At 40.0% G+C, this 21,724-nt stretch overlaps 1 protein-coding gene across 1 annotated transcript; it reads left to right on the top strand.

Annotated features, from left to right (window-relative positions):
- The first annotated feature begins 15,610 nt into the window (after positions 1–15,610).
- On the top strand, positions 15,611–21,137 carry EXOSC4 (exosome component 4). Its single transcript, XM_044658355.1, has 3 exons — positions 15,611–15,793; positions 19,195–19,401; positions 20,738–21,137. The coding sequence occupies exons 1-3, from the start codon at positions 15,623–15,625 to the stop codon at positions 21,095–21,097; spliced, it is 738 nt and encodes a 245-aa protein (XP_044514290.1). The 5' UTR covers positions 15,611–15,622; the 3' UTR covers positions 21,098–21,137.
- Positions 21,138–21,724: the final 587 nt, after the last annotated feature.

The following is a 21,724-nucleotide window of genomic DNA, read 5'->3' as shown; positions in this document are numbered from 1 at the left end:
AAAGAGGAGAAGAGAAGAGAAGAGAAGAGAAGAGAAGAGAAGAGAAGAGAAAGGAAAGAATGAGAGAGGGAGAGAACATTTGAGGGGGAAGAAGGGGGAGTGGCACAAGATAAATAGGGTGGTCTCTAGAGCCAAGAAAGCCCACTCATCAAACTTTGGCGGGTGGGGAGGCCTGTAAATAGAATGCCTAAGATGTTGTTAACTTCTTCCCAAATCCACCCACCCACCCCTGCCCCCTCCCCCCAAAACGTATATTCGAGGGCAAACTCCCATTTTAAAGTCATAGTCTTTTCACTCGCCTTCTTTGCCCCTCCACCAGAGCAAAGTTGGGAAATGCTGAAGAGCATTATTAGCATGTGATGATGTCTCTGCCCTTAAAATAGACCAAGCCCCTATTAGAAAGTTAAGTTCTCTCTGTCATCTATCCAATGGCTATAGATTCTAAAGAAAGAATCTCAGGTTGTCTTCTTCACAACCAAGGTTCCAAATCTTGAAGGAAACATCATCTCTGATCTACCCTATCCCCTTCCACAAGAATCAGCTAACATAGTTTCAGCAGAATTCATTTGAGGGCTTGGGCACCCTTCCTCAATATGGCTTTGGGCTCCTTCTACATGATGACAAAAGCCACCAAAAAAAGGGAGCCCTCCCTCACTCTCCCTAAAATGTGTCTAAAAATTTGTGTGAGTTAAATGAGCTAGAGACAAGCAATGAAAGGAGAAATATGGATTCTTTGTAAGGGGAAATGTCCTCTCCTCTGATTTAAAGTTCACAAAAATATGATCCATCTCTATGTAGCTTAGTGTCTTACCCTGAGACTGAAATAGAGTAAAATGAAGTCCCTGATCCACTGGTAAAGGTAGTGTAGTAATCAATATAGTATACTTTCCCTTATAAAAAGCAGGCTTAAGGAATGTGCCTTCTCAGGCTCTAGGAACAGATGGTCAGGGAACAAGAGGATGGCCCCTCAAGAAAGGGATAAATCAGGTAAAGGATAAGATATACAAAGGAATGTCCATCCTCCCCACTTTATAGTACATCTGGCCTGTGTCCAATAAGATTTGATTACTCTGGTCATTCTGGGCCCCATCACTAAGGCCACATTTCATTTATTGTAAACTTTTAAGCCATATATCCTTCTTAGCTTTGTATGAGCTCATTTTACCTATTTGCCTCTATCACATATGCAAACTTATAAAAACTGCCTGTAACTTTACCTTGGGGCACTTTCACTAGGAAAGTTGCCCTGGCCAGTAGGTACGTATTATTAATCAATAGATTAATAAATAAATATTGGTTCCACCAATTTGAACTCCTGGGTGTCTGGACTCACTATTTGAAGTAACAGAGACCCACAGCCAAAATGAAAAAAAAGATAGATGAGGGAAGTATGAATCCTCTCAGTTCTCAAATTTTTATCTTTTAAAAAAATTAGTATGTTCTTTCTACTCCTTCCCTTCTCTCTCCATTGTCTGAATAAAATTGTGAAAAATAAAGTCTTCAATACTTATAGCCATCTAGTCCAGCAAAACAAATGCCCACATTGGGTATATCCAAAAATGAAAAGAGACTACAACAAGTTATCACAAGGATTATTCTCTACAACCAGGTAGGATTTGTACCAGGAATGCAGGGCTGGTTTAATATTAGGAAAACCAAAAATGAATGTCCCTGTCAGCATTTTTAAACTCATCACACCTCTGTCAAGAAGTGAGTTGTGAATTTCTTTTTTCCCTTTGGACTCATGGTTAATGAGTTGATAGAGTTAATAGAGTATTAAAGGTCTTCCTATGGTCATTGTATAAATTTTTCCTAGTTCTATTCATTTCATTCTGCATTAGTTCATAAAAGTCTTCAGAAGTATTTCTTCTGGAATTGTGCATTTCATCTTTTCTTATGGCATAATAAAACTCCATTACATTCATATACCACAGTTTGCTTAGTAAGAAGGAACCTGCTTCTCCTCCCCTCCCACCCACATCCACCTTGGTTTCCAATTTTTAGCTCCCTATATTTCCATAACCCCTCCAACATTTTTAATCTTCCTCTTTTGTCACTTTTTGCAGTCTGACAGGTCTCAAATAGAACCAGAGTTGCTTTATTTTTCATTAATTACTAATGAATTACAGTATATGGTTGTTGATAACTTGCATTTCTTCTTTCAAAACCATCTGTCCTTATCTTTTGACAATTTATCTTTTAAGGAATGGCTCTTACATCTTATAAAATTTAAAGTGGTTTCTTCTATGTCTTGGATATGAGACCTTTATCAAAGAAACTTTGTGAAGATTTTTTCCTAGTTACTCATTTCTCTTCTAATTTTTACTTTTAGATTTACCTATGCAAAACCTTTGTAATTTATATAATCAAAACTGTCAATTTTATCTTACTGACACTCTCTATTGCCTGTTTAGCCATCTTATTGATACTCTCTATTACTTGTTTAGCCATTAATTCATCCCCATTAATAAATCCAAAGGTGATTTCTTCCTTGCTCCTTTAATTTGTGATATCTTTTATATCTAGGTCATGTATTCATTTGGTGTTTATCTTGGTATAAGTGTCGGGTGTTAATTTAAGTCAGACTGCTGTCCAACTTTCTAAGCAATTTTTTCAAATTGTGACTCCTTCTACTAATAATTGAAATCTTAGGATTTGTCAAAGATTATGCTATTGTGTTTGTTTGATCCTATATTCTGTGAACTTCATCTTAACACTTAACATAGTGCCTCCAATGGTTAGCACAATACATGTTTATTGATTGATTTATTAATATATTCCAATAACTTTGACCAGTACCAAATCATTTTAATGATTAATGCTTTTGTAGTAGTTTGAGTACTAAGAGAACTAGTACTGAGAGATCCTCTTCTGTTCTACTTTTTTATTATTATTGCATTTGAGATTCTTGACCTTTTGTTCCTCCAGATGAATTTCATTATTGAATTTTTATTCAGATAGACTCTTTCTTGGTGTACTTTCTTCTTGATTATATCACAAAGTTCCCAAGAGTAAGGACTTGCCACTATATGATCCCTGAGGGCACACCATTTTCTTTCCTCCTTTTTACTTCTAATTTATGTATTAATTTTAGTCCTTGCTCCAACAAGTCAGTGGTACAGTGCCATCTGATTTTCCTCATATTTAAAATTAAAATATTTAATAATAGCACATATCTCCTAGCATTATTGTGAGAATCAAATAAGATAACTGTAAAAGCACTTTGAAAACCTTAAAGTGTCATATGAATGCTAGTTATTATTATTACAGGTCATGAGATAATAGATATATAAGGTTTTTCTCTAATCTATGTTTCTGGCCCCTTTTGTCTCTTTCTTTTGAGGCATGTTTTCCAACATCGATTTTGATATACTTCTCATCCTCTTTTAAAAGAAGAGATCACAAAAACAGAATTATAGAGAAAGACAAAAAAATCTCTAATTTTTCCAAAGGCCATCATTCTCTCTATCACCTCTAATCTTTCCTACAAATTCTTTCCAATTTTAAACACAGATTCATATCCACTTTCTCCAAAAAGCCTTCTTTGACTAATCTTATCTGGCTTTAATCCCTAATAAGTCAATGTTCTTGTTTAAAGTCATACTATGTACAGATTTTAACTTTTCTAGAAAGTTGATCTCATTCTTGCTCATATGTAACCCTTGCTTGTAACAGTTGTGCAGGGAGCACTTGTTTTCACCTGCATTTTCCATATCTGGTTATAAGGCAAGGGAAGGTTATCCTCCAAGATCAAGGGTGTCTCTATTGTCCACCTCTATAAAGAAAAAGGAAATAGGTTGTCCAGTGACTAGTGTCAATATGGAATCTAGAAATCCCAAACTTGTAACCTAGTATGATCTGATGAACCCAAGTTTTAGGACTAGCTTGTAAGTTGGAGACCCCAAAACTTGTACTTGTTCCCTGTTCCCATGAGAATCCAACCTGAAGGGAATCTCAGGCTAGCAGTTTCAGACTGAATAATGGACCCTAAGGTAAATGACAATCCCAGTTAGATGGGACTAAGCATATGCAAAGTATTCTTTTTGTCTTGGGTAGTTTTCCCTATTGTATCAGAGACCCTTTCCCAAGAAGATCCACACCTGGACAGGGACCATCCTTTTAGTATCCATTGCAAATAGCCCCTTCCCTTACACCCTAGGCTCTAGCTATGATTCCTTTCCCAAGCTTGATTGTATCCTGTCAGTATAGGTTGACACTCCCATTTCCTTGTAGCCATGGTAATGTCTCATCTTTCCCTGCCCCTGGATCTCCCCAAATGGTATATAGGTTTCCCATATTCTTTTGTTCCTTGGAGCTGTCAGTCTAGCACAGTTGGCTCTCCCAGAGGTCAGTGTCCAGAGGACTTGGAGTTAAATCCTCAGACTCTGTGTGGGTGTTAGTACACAGCTCTATGTAAAGGACTACTATTACACTGAACCACTTTCCTGGATTAAAGAATGATTTTTCTGACTATTTAATAGTTCTGTGTTTTTTCCCAGTCAGCAAATGAAGGTCCCACTGAGATTCCAAAGTCCCAGCTGCCTGAGCCACTCTGCTAAGGAGGACCACAAGACATGAGGTATTCACACAACCCATTTAGAGTTGAGTCAGGAGTCTGGTTAGCTGAAGGGCCAGGTAAGTGGCTCTCGGAAAAAGGGCTTGGTCTCGTGTATTTAGAAGTGATCCACTCTTTAATCAAAGGGACATTAAGTGATGGTCTGTGTATTGCACAAAGAGCCGCAAAATCCTGAGCCTACCCGGGGCTGCTAGAATGGGGAACAGTAAATCTCTGACGCCAGGAAGAGGTAGGGGCAGCTGGTAGCCCAAGGAACCACCTAATGATATGGTCACAAATATGTATTTTCAAGATATGAATCTAGTGCAGACAAAGGTTTGGCTAAGATGGCAGATGGTAGCAGAATCTGACCCCAAGGTAAGTTGGACAAAATGGAATCTAGTTCAACTTTACTACAAGCTCTGAGCTTTACTAGATTTTTGGGGTGTGTATGTTGGTGCACGTGTATTGTTTGTTTTAAATTCAGGGAAGTGTCTAGCAGACTCCCTATGGACACGTGGGGACTATCAGACTACATTTCCTGTGATTCCAATGGGTTTCCAGTTTCCGGTTCTTTGGGCGTGGGGACGTCTATGTCCCCACACATAGGACAGTTTAAATGAGAGGAGGGCCTAAAGAAAGCCCTTGATCTTCCTGAGGAGCTGGCTGGCATGCAGGAGAGAGGATGGGCTCCATTGGTAAAAGCTAGGCAGGCGCGGTCATATATATATTTTACCAACATGGCCATGGCTTTAATTAAACTACTAATTTCTATTATTATATCAGTCTATCATTTTTAATCTTAACAGTACATGAGTGAAGCAGTGTCTATGCTAGAAGTAAGGGTGAGGAGAGCATAATTCAGAGGTGTGAATGGTTGGCTGAAAGCTTTGAAGATGAAGCTGAGCTAGAGTGTGGGAGTCTGAGTTTTCATTTGAAGTTTTGGGAAATTGCTTTAAATCGATTAAAATAGAGAAAGTTTCTTCATGAATTGAAATGCAATGGTTTAAGGTTGAAATAGGTGTAAATTTTTGTGAAAGAGCTTCTCATAGGAGCTTAAAGAACTTGAATTCTGGATTTCTTCTCAATTTTCTGTGGAGTTTTGCTTATATTGTATGTCTAATGTATTTTTTAATTGGAGACTTTGCTACTAATTCTAAATGCTGGTGATATAAATGTTAGCAAATGTCTATAAAGTTTTGTTAACAGTTAATTCTTCCCAAAAGCTGAAGAGGCAAGACAAGAGCTGGTGATCTGGATATGTGAATATCCAGCAGGAGGCAAAAGGAAATCCAGAAATTGATTGCTTTAAATTCTAATCTTTTCTTCCCAGTTTTGGTATGGTTAATGTGTGAAATATTGTATACCAAGTGGTTAATTTTTAATGTTGGTAATGAGATGCATTTTATTCTAGGTATCCAGAGTGCTGTAATTTCACATTTTTGTCAAGCTATTATTTGTTTCCAGAGAGCAAGGTTTTCTAATTAACATGTGTGTATGTGTTCTGGAGTAAAGAAAGTTCATTTTAGGATGGTGAACTACAGACCTGACCAGTCATTGAGTTGTTTTAATAGGAAAAGGTTTGCTTTATGTGGTAAGGAAATCCTGAGTGTTTGTTTTTGGTTTTTTTTAACTGACCAACAAATTTCCTTTTAAGAAGCCATTTTTGCCTTAGGTCAAAGAAAGGCAATTTTGGAGCCACGAGTAAATCAGAGTAAAAAAGATAGAGAAGGAAAATGGATACGTATTCTGACTTGAAGGTAATTTTTAAGCTTTTCCTTAATAACCCTAAATTTTGTGTTTAGTAAGAAATTTTATGGGTTTTACTTTTTTGAAAAAGTAAAAGGACCATGAACTATAGACTGATTTTTGGAGTTTTTAAGGTAAATTTCCAGAGGGCAACCATTACAATAGATAAGTTTTTGTTTTAAAAGACCAGTGAATCCTGAATCCTATAGTGAATTAGCTTTAATTTTTCCTTTTTAAGTGGGGAGAACTAAACCAATTTGGCATTTAATTATTTTGTGAGCATTATTTTTCTGATAGATGATCATTGGCACATGACCACTATTAGAAGAAGGAATTCCCCACCTGGGAAAATTCCTAAGAAATTTCTAGGGATGCCCTGCATTTATCATCCCAGCTCTGGAGTGTAGATGAAGTGGTTAGAAGTTATTACAGTTAAGTTTGCTAGATTGCTTGTTAAAAAGGAATTTATTTAGAAACCCTAGTGCACTAACTATTATCTCAAGACATTTCTAAGGAGCCAAAAGCCTGGATAAGATTTTCCTGCAACTTAGAATCTGAAGGATTCTTGAAGACACCTCTATGAGAAATCCAAAGGAGCCCCCAAGACATCACTGGAACTGATAAGTATTGCCTTTCTTAATTGCTTTCATTTTGCCTTTCGGTTTTCTGTAGCAAAAAAAAAAAAAAAAATGGCCATTTTATTTCCACTGAAAATTATATTTACCCTGAGCAGAGTCTCTTTTAAGTAGAGAACCTAGAAAGAAGAGAGCTATTCCCCAAATTTAGCTAAAGTAGGGAAAGTTAAAAATAGTAGCATTTTACCTGTTTAAGAGACTTGAAAGTAATATCTGTTAAATTTGAGAATTTACAGCAGAGATTCCAGAGTGCTAGTTTGTCTCAAAGTAGTACCAGAAGAAATTAGAAAAGAAATTATGGAGCCTAGAAATAATTGTTAATAATAGAAGATAAATTATTTTAAACCCCGAGTATGGTTTGAGAGAATTGCCATCAAAGGGTAAAATGTATGGGAAGATAATTGGGAAAAGAAATGCTATGGAGGAAAATTGGTTATTTATACTGTCACAAGGGCAAATGGAAGAAATGGGAGAAATGGCTCAGCTAAGTTTCTGTCAAGTTCCACTGTTGACTGCTGATCATTGCCACTTACACATGGCATTAATATTCCAAATTATGGGAGCTTTTCTCCCTCATTTTAAGTTACTTCACACTTTTCTCCTGTTGTAGCAAATTTTCTGTAATCATATAATGAAGGAAGCCTTAAAAGGCAAAGCCTAGAATATAGGAACTGTGAAGGCAGATAGAAATTTATAGCCATTTTAAATGAGGGAGCAGACTAAAGAGGTCCCTTTTCCTAAAGGAGGAAGAGGTCCCAGGTCATAAGGAAAACCTAGCAAACATCAGTGCCAAAAAGGGAGGAAGACTCACATATAAATAGTAGATTCTAAGCAGCATTTTTAATAAACAAGTTTCATATAGAACACTGAATTGCTCCTCAGTACCAGTAAAGCTTATACATTTTTGGAACTTCAACACAGGAAACAATGAGATTAGAAAAAGCATTTGTGCCTAGGAATACTAATGAAATCACCTATAGACTAGGCCTCAGTCCAATGATAAATGAACCCTTATTGCCAATGAATAGATACTCAGGAAATTGAAAATGGTACTCAAAACTAATTTAATAAGGCTAGAACTCAGTTAAATCAGGAGATCTCATGATACTGCCACAAGAGAATTATTTTCACAAGAATTTTTACAGACTTTGCATTGGTTGACTCAGTTGCAACATTATTTCTTTCATACAAAGTAAGAGTTAATAGGAGTAAAAAGTCTAAGCTATTTAAGCATGATTATAGTTGTTAAGTAGTTAAAAGTGAAAAACAGTTTTTAAAATCCCTAGCATCTCAACATCCCGAAGGGGGAGGGGATGTGAGAGGTTAAAAATTAGCAAATGTAGAAGCATTTTTAATCTTGAGAATTTTGGGAATTAATTTTAATTTTGAGACTTTAAATTTGACTTAAAATTGTTTTGAAGCTTAAATTGTCATACAGTTTTTTAATATGATTTTGGGATTTTTGTAATAGAATATTTAATTAGAATTTATTTGCTATAGATGATATTTTAATTTTTGGCCACAAACAGGGTGAAGGGCCACTTTCAGATTTATAAGCCCTGATTAACCTGTGATGTGAATTTTATTTTTGCTTTTATATTTCCATAGTTTGTAGAGCTGCTTTTTATATGATTATTTTGGTGGAGTAAGGCAATCTTTCTGATTAGGCATGTAACTTAAATTATTTTATAATTGGTATAGAATTAATAATATGGGATTTCAGAGTATGGTTAGCAGCGTGGATATGGATAATCTTTATAGTGAGTAAGTATATTGGGAGTTGATCAAGTCCTGTTAGAGAATGTATTTATGGATTTCTCTTGTTTTCTCTTGCAGCAATAAAGTTGTCTTGTACAAAAGGAGCTGGAGAGAAGAGGCCAAAGGCATTACATCAGAACACCTCCCCCTCTCCCCCCCATTTGAAAGACTTAAAGACTTTGAGGAAATAGAGTAGGTAGTGTTTTGTATGTTAGAATTTTGCCAAAGGCAGACTACCTGCTTTTCTGGCTCAAATGTCAATGCATGGGTATTTGGGGAGTGCACCCAAATGCCAATTGCCCATAACTGTACCCCAAGGTTTTCCACCATTAGTGACAGGGTCCAACCTATATAGCATCACCCATTTATCCATTTGTTTGGGCAGGGGCACCAAGCCTTGCCCAAAAAGGGTGTGTGTTGAAATGGAATCTAGAAACCCCAAACTTATAACCTAGTATGATCTGATGAACCCCAAGTCTTAGGACTAGCTTGTAAGTTGGAGACCCCAAAGCTTGTACTTGTTCCCGGTTCCCAGTTCCAGCAAGAATCCACCCTGAAGGGAATCTCAAGCTAGCAGTTTCAGACTGAATAATGGACCCTAAGATAAATGACAATCCCAGTTAGATGGGACTAAGCATATGCAAAGTATTCTTTTTGTCTTGGTAGTCTTTCCTATTGTATCAGAGACCCTTTCCCCAAAAGATCCACACCTGGACAGGGACCATCCTTTTAGTATCCATTGCAAATAGCCCCTTCCCTTACACCCAAGGCTCTAGCTATGATTCCTTTCCCAAGCTTGATTGTATCCTGTCAGTATAGGCTGACACTCCCATTTCCTTGTAGCTATGATAATGTATCATCTTTCCCTGCCCCTGGATCTCCCCAAATGATACATAGGTTTCCCAAATTCTTTTGTTTCTTGGAGCTGTCATTCAAGCACAATTGGCTCTCCCAGAGGTCAGTGTCCAGAGCACTTGGGAGTTAAATCCTCAGACTCTGTGTGGATGTTAGTGTACAGCTCTGTGTGGAGGCCTAATATTGCACTGAACCCCTTTCCTGGATTAATGAGTGGTTTTTCTGACTATTTAATGGTAGTCAGAAAAACCAAATCTTTAATCAGGAAAGAGATAGTGCTCAATATTAGGCCACCACACAGAGTTTGCCACTCTGGCAACAGTATCTCTGATAACCATGCTAGATCATCCTCTAAAGGACAATAGAATTTGGGGAACTTATATACCTCCTGGGGAACTCAGGACCAGGAAGAATGATTGATTGACATTACCATGGCTACAAGGAAATAACTGGCCCAAACTACACTTAAGAAAGGGCCCAAGAATGATAGATTTAGTGTTTGATGCCCAACAATCCCAGGAGAAATGCCAGAAGCATTCATCAACCTGACCAAGGCCTTTGATTCTGTTAGTTATGAGAGCTTTTGGAAGATCATGGCACAATTTGGTGGCCTAGAAAAGTTCATCAATATTATACCACAATTCCATGATAGCATGCATCTCTGGGGTTCTAGATAATGGACAATACTCTCGAGCTTTCCCAATCACCAGTGGAGTGAAGCAGGGCTGTGTGCTTGCTTTTTAGCATGATGTTTTCAGTGATATTGTCAGTTACCTTCAATGAGGATGCAAATGGCATCAAGGTCAGCTACCACATTGATGGTAAATTATTTAACTTGAAAAGGCTACAAGCCAAGACTAAAGTAGAGGGAGAATCGGTACACAACAATTGGTTCACAAACTGAGAGGGAACAAAGTATGGATCATTTCTCTGCCACCTGAGCTAATTGTGGTTTGAGAGTTAACACCAAGAAAATAGAAGTTGTCCATCAGCCAACCTGCACCATCTATATGTGGAACCAGCAGTCACAACAAATGGAGAAATTCCGGATATTGAGGACACAGTTATGTTCTCTAGAGATTGTCCTGCCTGGCATATCCTCATCAAAGAAGGCCCTGTGCCCTCTGAGCAGAACAGAATTGCAATAGCTCAAAAGAAATGTAAGATGTACAAATTTAGAGACATTTCCATCCCAAATGTTGATATGAGCTATTTGTGCCTAACCTGTGGCAGAGGTTTCTAAGCTCGTATTGGTCTGATCAGCCAGTCAGACACACTGTACATGAAACTGGAGATGATATCATTTTGGTCCTCTTCAAGTACAAAGGACAACAACCAATCAACCAAATACAAGGGTAACTTCTGCAACTGAATGACCTTGGGACTATGGTCCCAACTATTAGAGGTTGTGCTGGTTGCTCTGGTCTCTGTGGGAATTTTTAGAAGGGGAAGACCATACTTCTGAATTGCTGAATTGCTAAATCTGTGAACTAACCTAGCCATTCTAGAAAGGAGCTTGGAACTATGCCCCATAAAAGTTACTAAGCTTCATACCCTTTGACCCAATAATACCCCAGTGAAATCAACAAAAAAATATCCATAGCAGCTCTTTTTATGGTGGCAAAAAAACAGAAACCAAAAAAGTGTCATTGCTTGGGGAACGGCTCAACAAGCAATGGCATAGGATTTGAACAGTATATTATGCCATAAGAAATGATGAAGGGGCTGGTTTCAGAGAAATCTTGAAAGAGTTATATGAACTGATACAGAGTAAAATAAGCAGAATGGGTACAATTTACATAACAACAACATTGTAAAGATAAGCAATTTGGAAAGACTTAAAGAACTGTGATCAATGCAATGATCAATCATGATTTCAGAAGACCATTGTCAAAGCATGCCATACACCTCATGACAGAGCTGACAAATTAAAGATACAGAATGAGAAACAAATTTTTGGATGTGACCAAGAAGGAAATCAATTCATTTGCTATTAATATTTTATTTAAATAGTTTTTTCTTTATTTTCCAATGAAGGGAAGAGAAAATAAATGTTAATTGAAAAAACTATATTTAAATTTTTAAAAAATACTTTATGACTGACTCCATGCTTATGAATATAGCTGTGATAAGTCAAGAGACAGACTGAGTGGTCTGTGGGAGAATTTCCTAGAATCAATCTATAAAAATACAAAAGCATCAAATTTGCCTAGGGGCTAACCAATAGTTGAATACAAAGATGAAGTGAGTAAGCTCATGACATGCTTAGATTTGCACAAATGCTAGAGAAAAAGCTAATGCAGATGACAAAATCAATATTCCCTCCCCCAAACATCAACAATATAGAATGTTGGGCCAAAACTAATCAAATGAAACCAAATGACATGAAATGTGGTTTTATACTTGGAGTAAATCATCAAGTACACAAATGTAATATCTGGAAGGCATGTCTTAAATAGCATTTCATTTTTAAAAAATCAGATAGTCTTAGTAGATCAAGAGCTTGATAAAAGTCACAATGTGCTTAGCCATCAGGGATCTTGGATTTGAAGAAGGGACAGTTTCCAGAACCAAGAAGTTCACAGTCCTCCACCCTATTCAGACATCTAGAGTGCTGGCTTTGGTTCTAGACACTACATTTTAGATGGACATTGTTAAGATGTGAGCAACTTGGCTGATAACATTCCTCCATATCATGTAATAGAAGGATCAGTTGAAGAGACCAAGGATATAGACTGAAGAAAAGACATGATAGGACAAGCTCTCTGCCAGCTTTTGGAAGGGGTGTCATGTAGAAGAAAGATTAGACTTGTTCTGCCTGACCCTAGAAAAAAGAACTAGGAACACAAAGGCAGATTTATGCGTAATGCCAGGAAAAAAAACTTCCTAACCATTAGGGCTGGCCAAAAGTGAAATAGGCTTGGTGGGCCTCCTTTCAATAAAGGTCCCTGGGCAAAGGCTGCATGACCACTTATCAGGCATGATGTGCAGTGTTCTATTCAAGTATGGAGTGGACTCAATCATTCAAAGTGCTTTCTCTTGTCTCCCCTATTAAACTGGGAACTCTTTGAAAGTAGGGTCCATGTCTTATCCCTTTCTCCCTCAGCAATGAGTACTACAGGAGGTAATTAATACATATGTGATGAATGGATGACCTTTCTCCTTTACTAGTTGGTTTGATGAGTCTATATCTTATCCATAACTGTTATTCCCTCATATTGTAGCAAATAGGGTACACAGAGGAATCCTGGTAACTTTTTGTTGAATACTGTTACCCTTCCTATGACTGCATCACTTAACTGTAACAGTATGCTGGTCCCCTAAAATGCACCCTTTCCCTCTCAAAGCCCACCTTTCTCTGATTCCTCCAATATGACAGTCCTATGTAAGGGAATCTGTGTAGCGAAGAGAGATGGTGTCTCTCTTGGGATGTTACTGTTCAATGAGCTGACATTCTCCAATGGGATGTTGAGCACTGCCTTCAGCTCATTGTTCTCTTGCATCAGTTGTACCAGCTTCTTCAGCTCCTCATTCTCTTGTACCAGCCTCTCAATCTCGTACCGAAGCCCCTCATAGTCGTCGAGGAGTGACATGCCCTGAGTTTCTAGGGTGGATACAATCCACCAGAGGTCAGAACATCTTAGGGGCTGGGAATGAAAAGGCCTCTTCCCAAGGGAATCTGCAGGGATGGCTTTGTGGGACTACAGGGTATTGTGAGGTCAGAGGCTGCTCCCTCCCACTCCTTTAACTTCCACTCCAACTGCACAGAGAATCAGAGGCTATTATACAACAGTTTCATCATAACTAATACTGAAAATCACCCAGGTTCCTACTGAGATTACTTCAGAATTCCAGGGCTACTGCCAAATCACCTCCCCTTTGTCCTTCTTTCTACTTCTAAGGTGCTAGCCCTAACTGCTTTCCTCAGTTTCTTCCCTTCCTGAGGCTCCTTGTGAGCTGCCCCAAGGAAGTCTTTTTTTTTTTTTTTAATATAAGACTGAAATTTCTGCCCATTTTTCCTACTTATATCCTTTGGGGTCAAGCAAAACTAATTTAATCCTTCTTTCACATGACAGCCCAAAGGACTACCTTCTTATTCTCTTTGCAGAGCTGTCGTGACAAAAACACAAAAATGTCAGCTATTAAGAGAAGTTTTGTTCTAGGGGATTGTGAACTTCTCTACTAGAGTTTATACCACTAGGGGAGAAAACAAGGAAGGAGCCTTTTATACTATCTTTGTATCCTCCTCAGCATGGGGCAGGTGCTGAATAAAAATCATCTTTTTGATCTTTTTTTTAAATTTGAAAGTATTTTATTGTAAAGGAGTTTACATGTATAAAAATTAGCAGGTGTCATTTCTGGGGAGGTCAGTTGGTGGGATAGTACTTGAGACACATAAAGAATAAACAGCCATTTCCTTTGTGGAAGATTTTTTCTTATGGGTCTATAGCTGTAGTACATCTTGCTTACCAGTGAGTTCATTCCCAGTTCAGCAGGTTTCTATCTTAGACTTGCTTGATTTACTAGAAAAGTATATTGAATATTAGGTTCAATATTTTTTTTCTCTTTGTGGTTCCCTGGTCAATAGCACACTACAAAGAGATGTAGTTACAGGCTACCACAGTACAAACCAACATGGAAGACAGTATTTTGATGTGAGTATCCCGATAACAATGAGTATTTCATAGGCCAGAAATTATGTGAGAATATCTATTAAACCCCACACCCCAATAACTACCACCACTTTAAACCATCAGACATAACTATGACCTGTGTTTGAGCAAAAACATGATCCAAACTGAATATATATAAAAGTGAATGACACTTGATGAAAAAAAGCAAAAATCCCAGCCAATAAGAAATTCTATTCTGATAGCAGTATCTCAAAGAAATTCATGGTCATTGTGATCATTTTGAGCTTCACTGGTTTTAGTGACCAAGCAGCTAAGTTTCCTAAGTGGAAAGATATGTCTAGTGTTAAACTTGAAGCACCTAGCTGTTAGCACTTTAGTCAGGGTCTAGAGTCAGGAAGAGCAGAGTTAAAATCTGACCTCAAGCACTTATTAACTGTATGTCCCTGAGCAGATCCCTTAACAGTTTCCTCATCAGTAAAATAAGTTAGAGAAGGAAATGGCAAAATAATCCAGTATCACTACCAACAAAATTTTTAAAAAAAGGTTATAAAGAGTTGGACACCATTGAAAACGACTATACAACAATTAAGTCAATTAGAATTACCTGCAGAAACAAGAGAATATAATGATGCCACAACAGTGAGCCTTTCTGCCTATCACAGATTGTCAGTAATTGGATACCACATTAAAAGATCAACTCCTATTTCTATACAGTCTGTCAAAGCTGTCCCAATCATTTCCCTACACCAGCCCCGGGAGGCAGACATTGTCAGCATTAGTTCTCATTTTTCAGATAGTCAATTATAGTATTATCTTGGATTGAGAGTTGTAAGGAACCTCTGAGGGTATCCAGTCCCGATTGCCTCATTTTACAGATGTGGAACCTGAGGTGCTGAGAGACGAAGAGACTTGCCCAGGGTCATATGTCTAATAAGAATCAGGAGGCTGGTTTTGAAATCAAACTAGATCCTGTATCCTTTTAATGCCAACTGAGCGACTGGACGGTCAACAGACAAGTGTCTGTACTTGACTCAGTGCACAAGTGAGAAAGTTCCACCGCCGGGAGACAGAGGTAATGAAGGGGGCGGAGCCCCAGGGACCGGAACCTTAAAGTTTCTACGGTGCACTGGGAAATGTAGTTGGGGCGCTGCAGTAGGAATTAGAGGACTTTTCTTCCATTCCTAGCCTTGCCACTTAGCTGGGTGGACTCGAACAAGACCATTTCATTCTCTTGGATTCAGACTCCTTCTCTGTAAAAATAAGGAGGTTGAACTAGATGGCTTCTGAGGTCCTTCATTTACCTAGATCCATGACCCTAACAGTGTCAGAAAAGGGCAAAGGCAGGAAGTATGGGCCGCCGGAAGGCGGAGCCAGAAGCCGGAAGCAGTGAGACCGCCGGGAAGTGTAGTCGAGCTACGGTAGAAGACACTACCAGCATGGCGGGATTGGAGCTGCTGTCGGATCAGGGTTACCGCGTGGACGGGCGGCGGGCCGGAGAGCTGCGCAAGATCCAAGCACGGATGGGTGTCTTTGCGCAGGCCGATGGCTCAGCCTACATTGAACAAGGCAACACCAAGGCGTTGGCAGTAGTCTACGGACCTCACGAGGTGCGAGGCTTACCCCAGATGCTTACCGGGAGGGAGAAGGGGGGGATTGACCTCACAGGGTCCCGGACCAATCGCAGTCTTCCTGGAAATAAGATCTCCAGCCGCATTGGGACGGGGGCGTGGTCTCACAGGTCCAGGACGAATCACATTTCTTGAAAATTCCCGGAGGCTGAGGAGAGGGCAGTCTTGGTTCTTTAAGGGAGAAAACTGGTGGCTGGAAAACAGACTCCTCGGTTTTGCTACCATGTCGTTTTTGCTTCTGACCTCTAACCCCACTCCCACTCCCAACCGTGTTGTTACTAAGTTGCTGCTGCTGCAGCCTGGTCTGAGTGTCTGGCACCCGGGCCTGGATTCGTCTTACCTCCTTGCCCCACTAATGGCCTCCGAGACTATGTCAGGAGGCATTTATTTATTAAGCTTACTGTGTGTCAGGCTCTGTGCTAAGCGGTGGAGATACAAAGAAAGCAAAGACGAAAACAAGGCCCAGCCCTCAAGGAGTTCATATTCTAATGTGTGTAATATAGCCATATCTAAGATACCAGAGTAGGAGAAGGGAACAGGGAAGGGCTCCTGCCAAAGATTGTTGGAGGTTCTAGGACATACCACTTTGGTGGCACGAGTTAGACAGCCTTCAAAGTAGGCTAATGCAGCTTCATGCTGAAATCAGTGGAGGGAAATCGCTTGTAAGAAGGCTGGAAAGGTAGGAAGCGGTAGGATTGTAATGGGCTTCAAGTGCCAGGAGAGCTGCTTTTTTTTTTTTTTTTAATTAAACCCTTAACTTGTCTTTAGGAGCAGTACAGGCCAGACAGTTGGGATTAAGTGATTTACCCAGGGTCGAAGAAGCTAAACTGTCTCAGAGGTCAGATTTGAACCATGCCCTTCAATTCAAGCTTTGATTTTAATCCTGGTTTCCTTCAAGATTCAGCTCAATTTCCACATTCTCTTTGGATATTTTCCCCTCTAGGCATCTGTTTCCTTTTCACTTTCTCCCAACTTAGTGCCTTCCATTTATATTGTGTATAGTATCTTGTATGAAAATAGTTGTTTGCATATTGTATTCATCATTAGACTGTGAGCCCCTTTAGGTTAGGGAGCGACTAAATGGATATACCATGTATATGCAAAATGAGTGGCTATAATAAGCATTAATTAATGTTTATTAACTAATTGACTGATCCCAGAGGGCCACTGAAGCTCATGAGAAGAGGGTTAACATGATCAAAACTATGCTTTGGAAAAATCTGTTCTTCTAATAGTCTACATGCCAACTATCCCTTTTGGAAATCATAAGGACAAGCACAATAGTAATGATAACCATTTAACTATTATATATGTGATTGGACTGAACCTGTGATTTCCTTGTTGGTTGGGACTCCCAGGGAGGAAATTCCCTTCAAGCAATGTAGATCTACACCTATTCTGCCCCTTCTAGTACCTGCTGCCAATGGTTTTCCTTAAGAGCAAATTTGACTACTCAAGTTTCAGGCAACTAGGTGATATAGTGAGTAGAGTTATGGGCCCTAGACTCACAAAGACCTGAATTCAAGTTCAGCCTCAGACCCTTACTATCTGTGTAACCATGGGAAAGTTACCATCAGTTTCCTTATCTGTAAATTGGGGATAATAATAGACCTACTGTACTTACCTCCCAGGGCTGTTGTGAGGTTCAAATGAGCTAATATTTATAAAAAACACTTTAGCACAGTTCCTGGCACCTAGTAGGCATTCTATAAATGCTTATTCCTTTCCTTTCCACTCTTCTTCAGTGGCTCCTTATTGCCCCTGTGAAACAATATAAACTCTTCTGGCTTTTTTTTTTTTAAACCTTACCTTCTGAAGTAGAATCAATGCTGAGTATCTGTTCCAAGGCAGAAGAGCGGTATGGGCTAGGCAATTGGGGTTAAGTGACTTGCCAGATTGGGAAGTATATAGAAATCAGATTGGTCTCCTCACTCCAGTCCTGGAGCTCTATCCACCAAGCCACTCACCTGCTCCTCCATTTAGCATTTAAAACCCTCTACAACCTGGGCCCAACTTTCTAAACTTACTCTACTCTTACTGTAAATTTAGGCAGAAGTCTCTTCCTCAAGGCCACTGGAAACCTAAAACAAGCTGAGTTCCCATGAATACCTGAGAATAATCTATCCCAAAGATTCTCTTTCATCCCAGGAAGGTCCTCAGAAGTTTGTGGTCTTTGGGAGGTCTTCCAAAATTATATTTCGCCTCCATATCCTCAGGGAATACATCCCAAGACCTACCATGGGTGGTTGAAAACCTCAAATATGTAAACACTTGCTAACCTCATATATACTGTGCTCTCTTTCTCCACTCCTGCCCCTTTATTTCCTGCTGCCTCCCACTCCCCTACCAAAAAAGCCTTTAAAAAAGTAAAAGTGAAAACAAGATGGGGGGGGAATGGAACAGTACTGGACCCTCCCCAAACTTCTACATGACTTTAGGTAACTGAAACCATGGAAAAAGCAGAGCCTCAAATAAAAGGGGTACTGCTGGGGGTAGGGGGATATATGTGTGTGAGTGAACCATAGGGGTGGGGGATAATATATGATAATCCCTGTAATAATTATCTCCCACCTGCAGACAGAGGTCAGACCTTCTGAACTCAGAAGGCAAGTTCTGCTTGCAGATGGGGAGACCTTCCTGGAGGCCATCATTCTGTGGGATTCATGACCGTAGATAAGTCCCTGTCTTCTCGGCCTCGTCTAATTCCTTTGGGTAAACAGGAGCTGAAGGTCTATAGGAAAAGGAGAAAGCCTACTAGGCCCTTCTATGGAAGAGCCCGAATAGAAGGGTATAAAAAGGTATCCAGGATTCTTCCTCATTCCCTTGGGAAATAATTATAGAATTAGGATCATGGAATTAGTTCCATGAAGTGTAGGGGTAAGGCTAGAAGGGATGGTAAGCCCAGGATCAATGAGATGACAGGCCATTATGTCTTGAAGTGAATGTGGGTATTAATGAAAGTAGGATGCATTTAATATTTCTGCTTTTCTGCATTCAGTTGTGATGCTTTTATATCCTATTAAATTAATCTGGAAAATAAAAATTTTTAATTAAAAAAAAAAAAGAAAAGAGAAGGTCATTGATGAGGAGGTAGAAGGGACCCTAATTAGGGTTTATCTACTCTCTTCTCCTCACCTGAGTTATGAGAAATCCTTCCCAGAGAGTTTACAGAACTTGCCGAAAGTCACATGGTAGTAGAGTTTAAATTCAAACCTGAGTCTCCTTACTCCTTGGGACTAGTCCACTCTAATAAGCTCATTTCTTCACTCATCTGACCAGGATGCCACTCTCCCACATTTAGTAAAAGAGAGGTTTGAGGGATGACCCCCCCATAGCTCCTGCTTAACACATTCCTATGTCTTCTCTCCCCAATTTCCTAGATGCGGGGGTCTCGGTCAAGAGCACTGCCAGACAGAGCACTGGTCAACTGCCAGTATAGCATGGCCACATTCAGCACTGGGGAACGGAAGCGCCGGCCACACGGGGACCGCAAGGCTTGTGAAATGGGACTCCAGCTGAGGCAGACCTTTGAGGCTGCCATCCTGACCCAGCTCTACCCTCGCTCCCAGATTGATATCTATGTCCAGGTAAAGGTGCAAATTTTTATTGGGAGATTAGATTGGAAAAAGGAGGTAGACTTTGGCTTAGATAAGTGAAAGGCAAGGGAGCACAAATAGAGGAGGTATTTAGGAAGGACTTGAGAGGAAACACAAGTCAGAAGGCTTGGTTTCTAGTCCCACTTCTGATTCTCCTAACCTTGGCCAAGTGCCAACTCCTTTTTTAAGCCTTAGTTTACTTATTTACTTATTTACCAAATGGAGGTGATGATGCCCACCCTTTTCCTTCACAGGGCTCCTGTGAAAGTAGTTAGCCCCATAGAACATCAGAACCAGCAAACACCTCAATCCTCTCATGAGATAGAATGAGGAAAGGGAGTCCACAGATACAACCCACTTGCCCAAGGTCCCACAGGCAATTAGGGACAGAACTTAGCCTTGACCCTGTGTCTCCTAACCCCTTGTTAGACATGCTCCCTTCCCCTCCCCCCTCCCGAGCAGCCTGGGGGGAAGCCCCTCCTCCTCCACTGCTGAGAGGCCCCAGCTGCTGGCAAGGATGCCACAGTGTAAACTGTGCTGCTTGCCTTCCCCCGGCCCCATTGCCATCTGCATACAGTCACTGAGCCCAGACACTCTTCTTAGGAGTAGAAACAGCATTAAAGGAAGAAACATTACTTTTGCTATCATGGGGCTCCCTGGATGGAATACAGGAATATTATTCTCATAAATAACCATAGTTTGAGATGGGATGTGACTTGGGTAATTAGTGTAGACAGTATCCTTTGGGGTCTCAGATGGTAGCCTTCATCCTGTCCAGGATGAGGAGGGCTCAGGGAAAACTTCCTGGAAGAAGTGACCCCTGAACTGAGGCTGGAATGATACCCAGGATTTCCAAGTACAGATGGAGAGGATGGATAGGAACCAAGTTGGGGAAGGAAGTAGGAAAGAGAGTGAAGAAGAAGGTGCAGGATCAGTAAATCATTCAGTCAACAAACATTTGTTAAGAGATTATGTGCTAGGAACAGTGTCAGAGGCTTGAAAACAAAAGTTAAAATTGAAACATTCCTTGCCCTTAAGGAGCTTTTGTTCTCTTGGGGGAAATATTTACACAAAGAAGTATAAGCAAAATATAAGATGATTTTAGATGGAAGACAATGATAGATTGTTTGGAGAGGAGGAGAGTTAATAAAGACCTCAGGATATGTCCAAGGAACTTAGTGGAAGATGACTCCAGTAGACAAGGGTCTCTTTGATATCATGGATCAGCTGCTCTGGGATTCACATTTTTCCTCTCTGCAGTGAAGGGGTGAGAAGAAAAGGCCTCTTGGATCTTTTCCATCTCTAAATCCTTTTGCCCTGTGACTAGGTGCTGCAGGCAGATGGTGGTAATTATGCAGCCTGTGTGAATGCAGCTACCTTAGCCGTGTTGGATGCGGGGATCCCCATGAGAGATTTTGTGTGTGCCTGTTCAGCTGGCTTTGTGGACGGTACAGCCCTAGCTGACCTGAGCCATGTGGAAGAAGCAGCTGGTGGGCCCCAGCTGGCTCTGGCCCTGCTCCCTGCCTCCGGCCAGCTTGCTCTGCTTGAGATGGATGCCCGCCTGCATGAGGATCACCTACAGCAGGTACTAGAAGCGGCTTCCCAAGCTGCCCGGGATGTTCATGCCTTATTGGACCGAGTGGTCAGGCAGCATGTCCGGGAGGCGGCCCTGCTTCTTGGAGACTGACCCTGACCCTGCAATAAAGTTTTTCAGCCCTTCCCCATGAGGCAGGTGCCTCCATTGCCTTCACTGTGCATTTCTGTCATCACCAAATCCTTTTTTCCACAGGGAACAACAGCCCTTCCTCCCTTCAGAGATGGGTCATTTGAGGCACAGAAAAATAGATGGGCTCTACACAGGGGATGAAATCCCCTAACAGTGGCAGTGCTTATTAGAACAGTGTTTGAGATATACATGACCTTTCAGTTCATTAAGTGTAGGAAAGTTTATGGGGATCTGCTTAAGAGGTGTCAACTCTTAGCCTGCTACTGGATTCATTACTATGTTTAATTTGATCACACCTAATGCTAAAGCAATCCAGGGTCATGATAAAATAGTTTCTTAATAATTAATAAAAATGGATGTCTCATTCATTAACTCTAACTCTCACCCCAGGTCTTTAAGTAACTATTTAATGAACTAGAGAAATCTCTTCCAAATAGCAATACTTATTTTCTATATAGTGAGTAAATATTAAAATTACTGAATATATACAGATTTTTAATTAACAAAAACAATGAATACAATTATTTACAAAATTTGACTCTAAGAAAATTCATAGCCAGTATCTCCTCAAATTAAAATCTTAAGAAT

Source organism: Gracilinanus agilis, chromosome 1, assembly GCF_016433145.1.
Source record: "Gracilinanus agilis isolate LMUSP501 chromosome 1, AgileGrace, whole genome shotgun sequence".
Classification (NCBI taxonomy): Eukaryota; Metazoa; Chordata; class Mammalia; order Didelphimorphia; family Didelphidae; genus Gracilinanus; species Gracilinanus agilis.
Note: the sequence above shows the minus strand (reverse complement) of the source record. Positions and strands in the feature narration are given on the sequence as shown.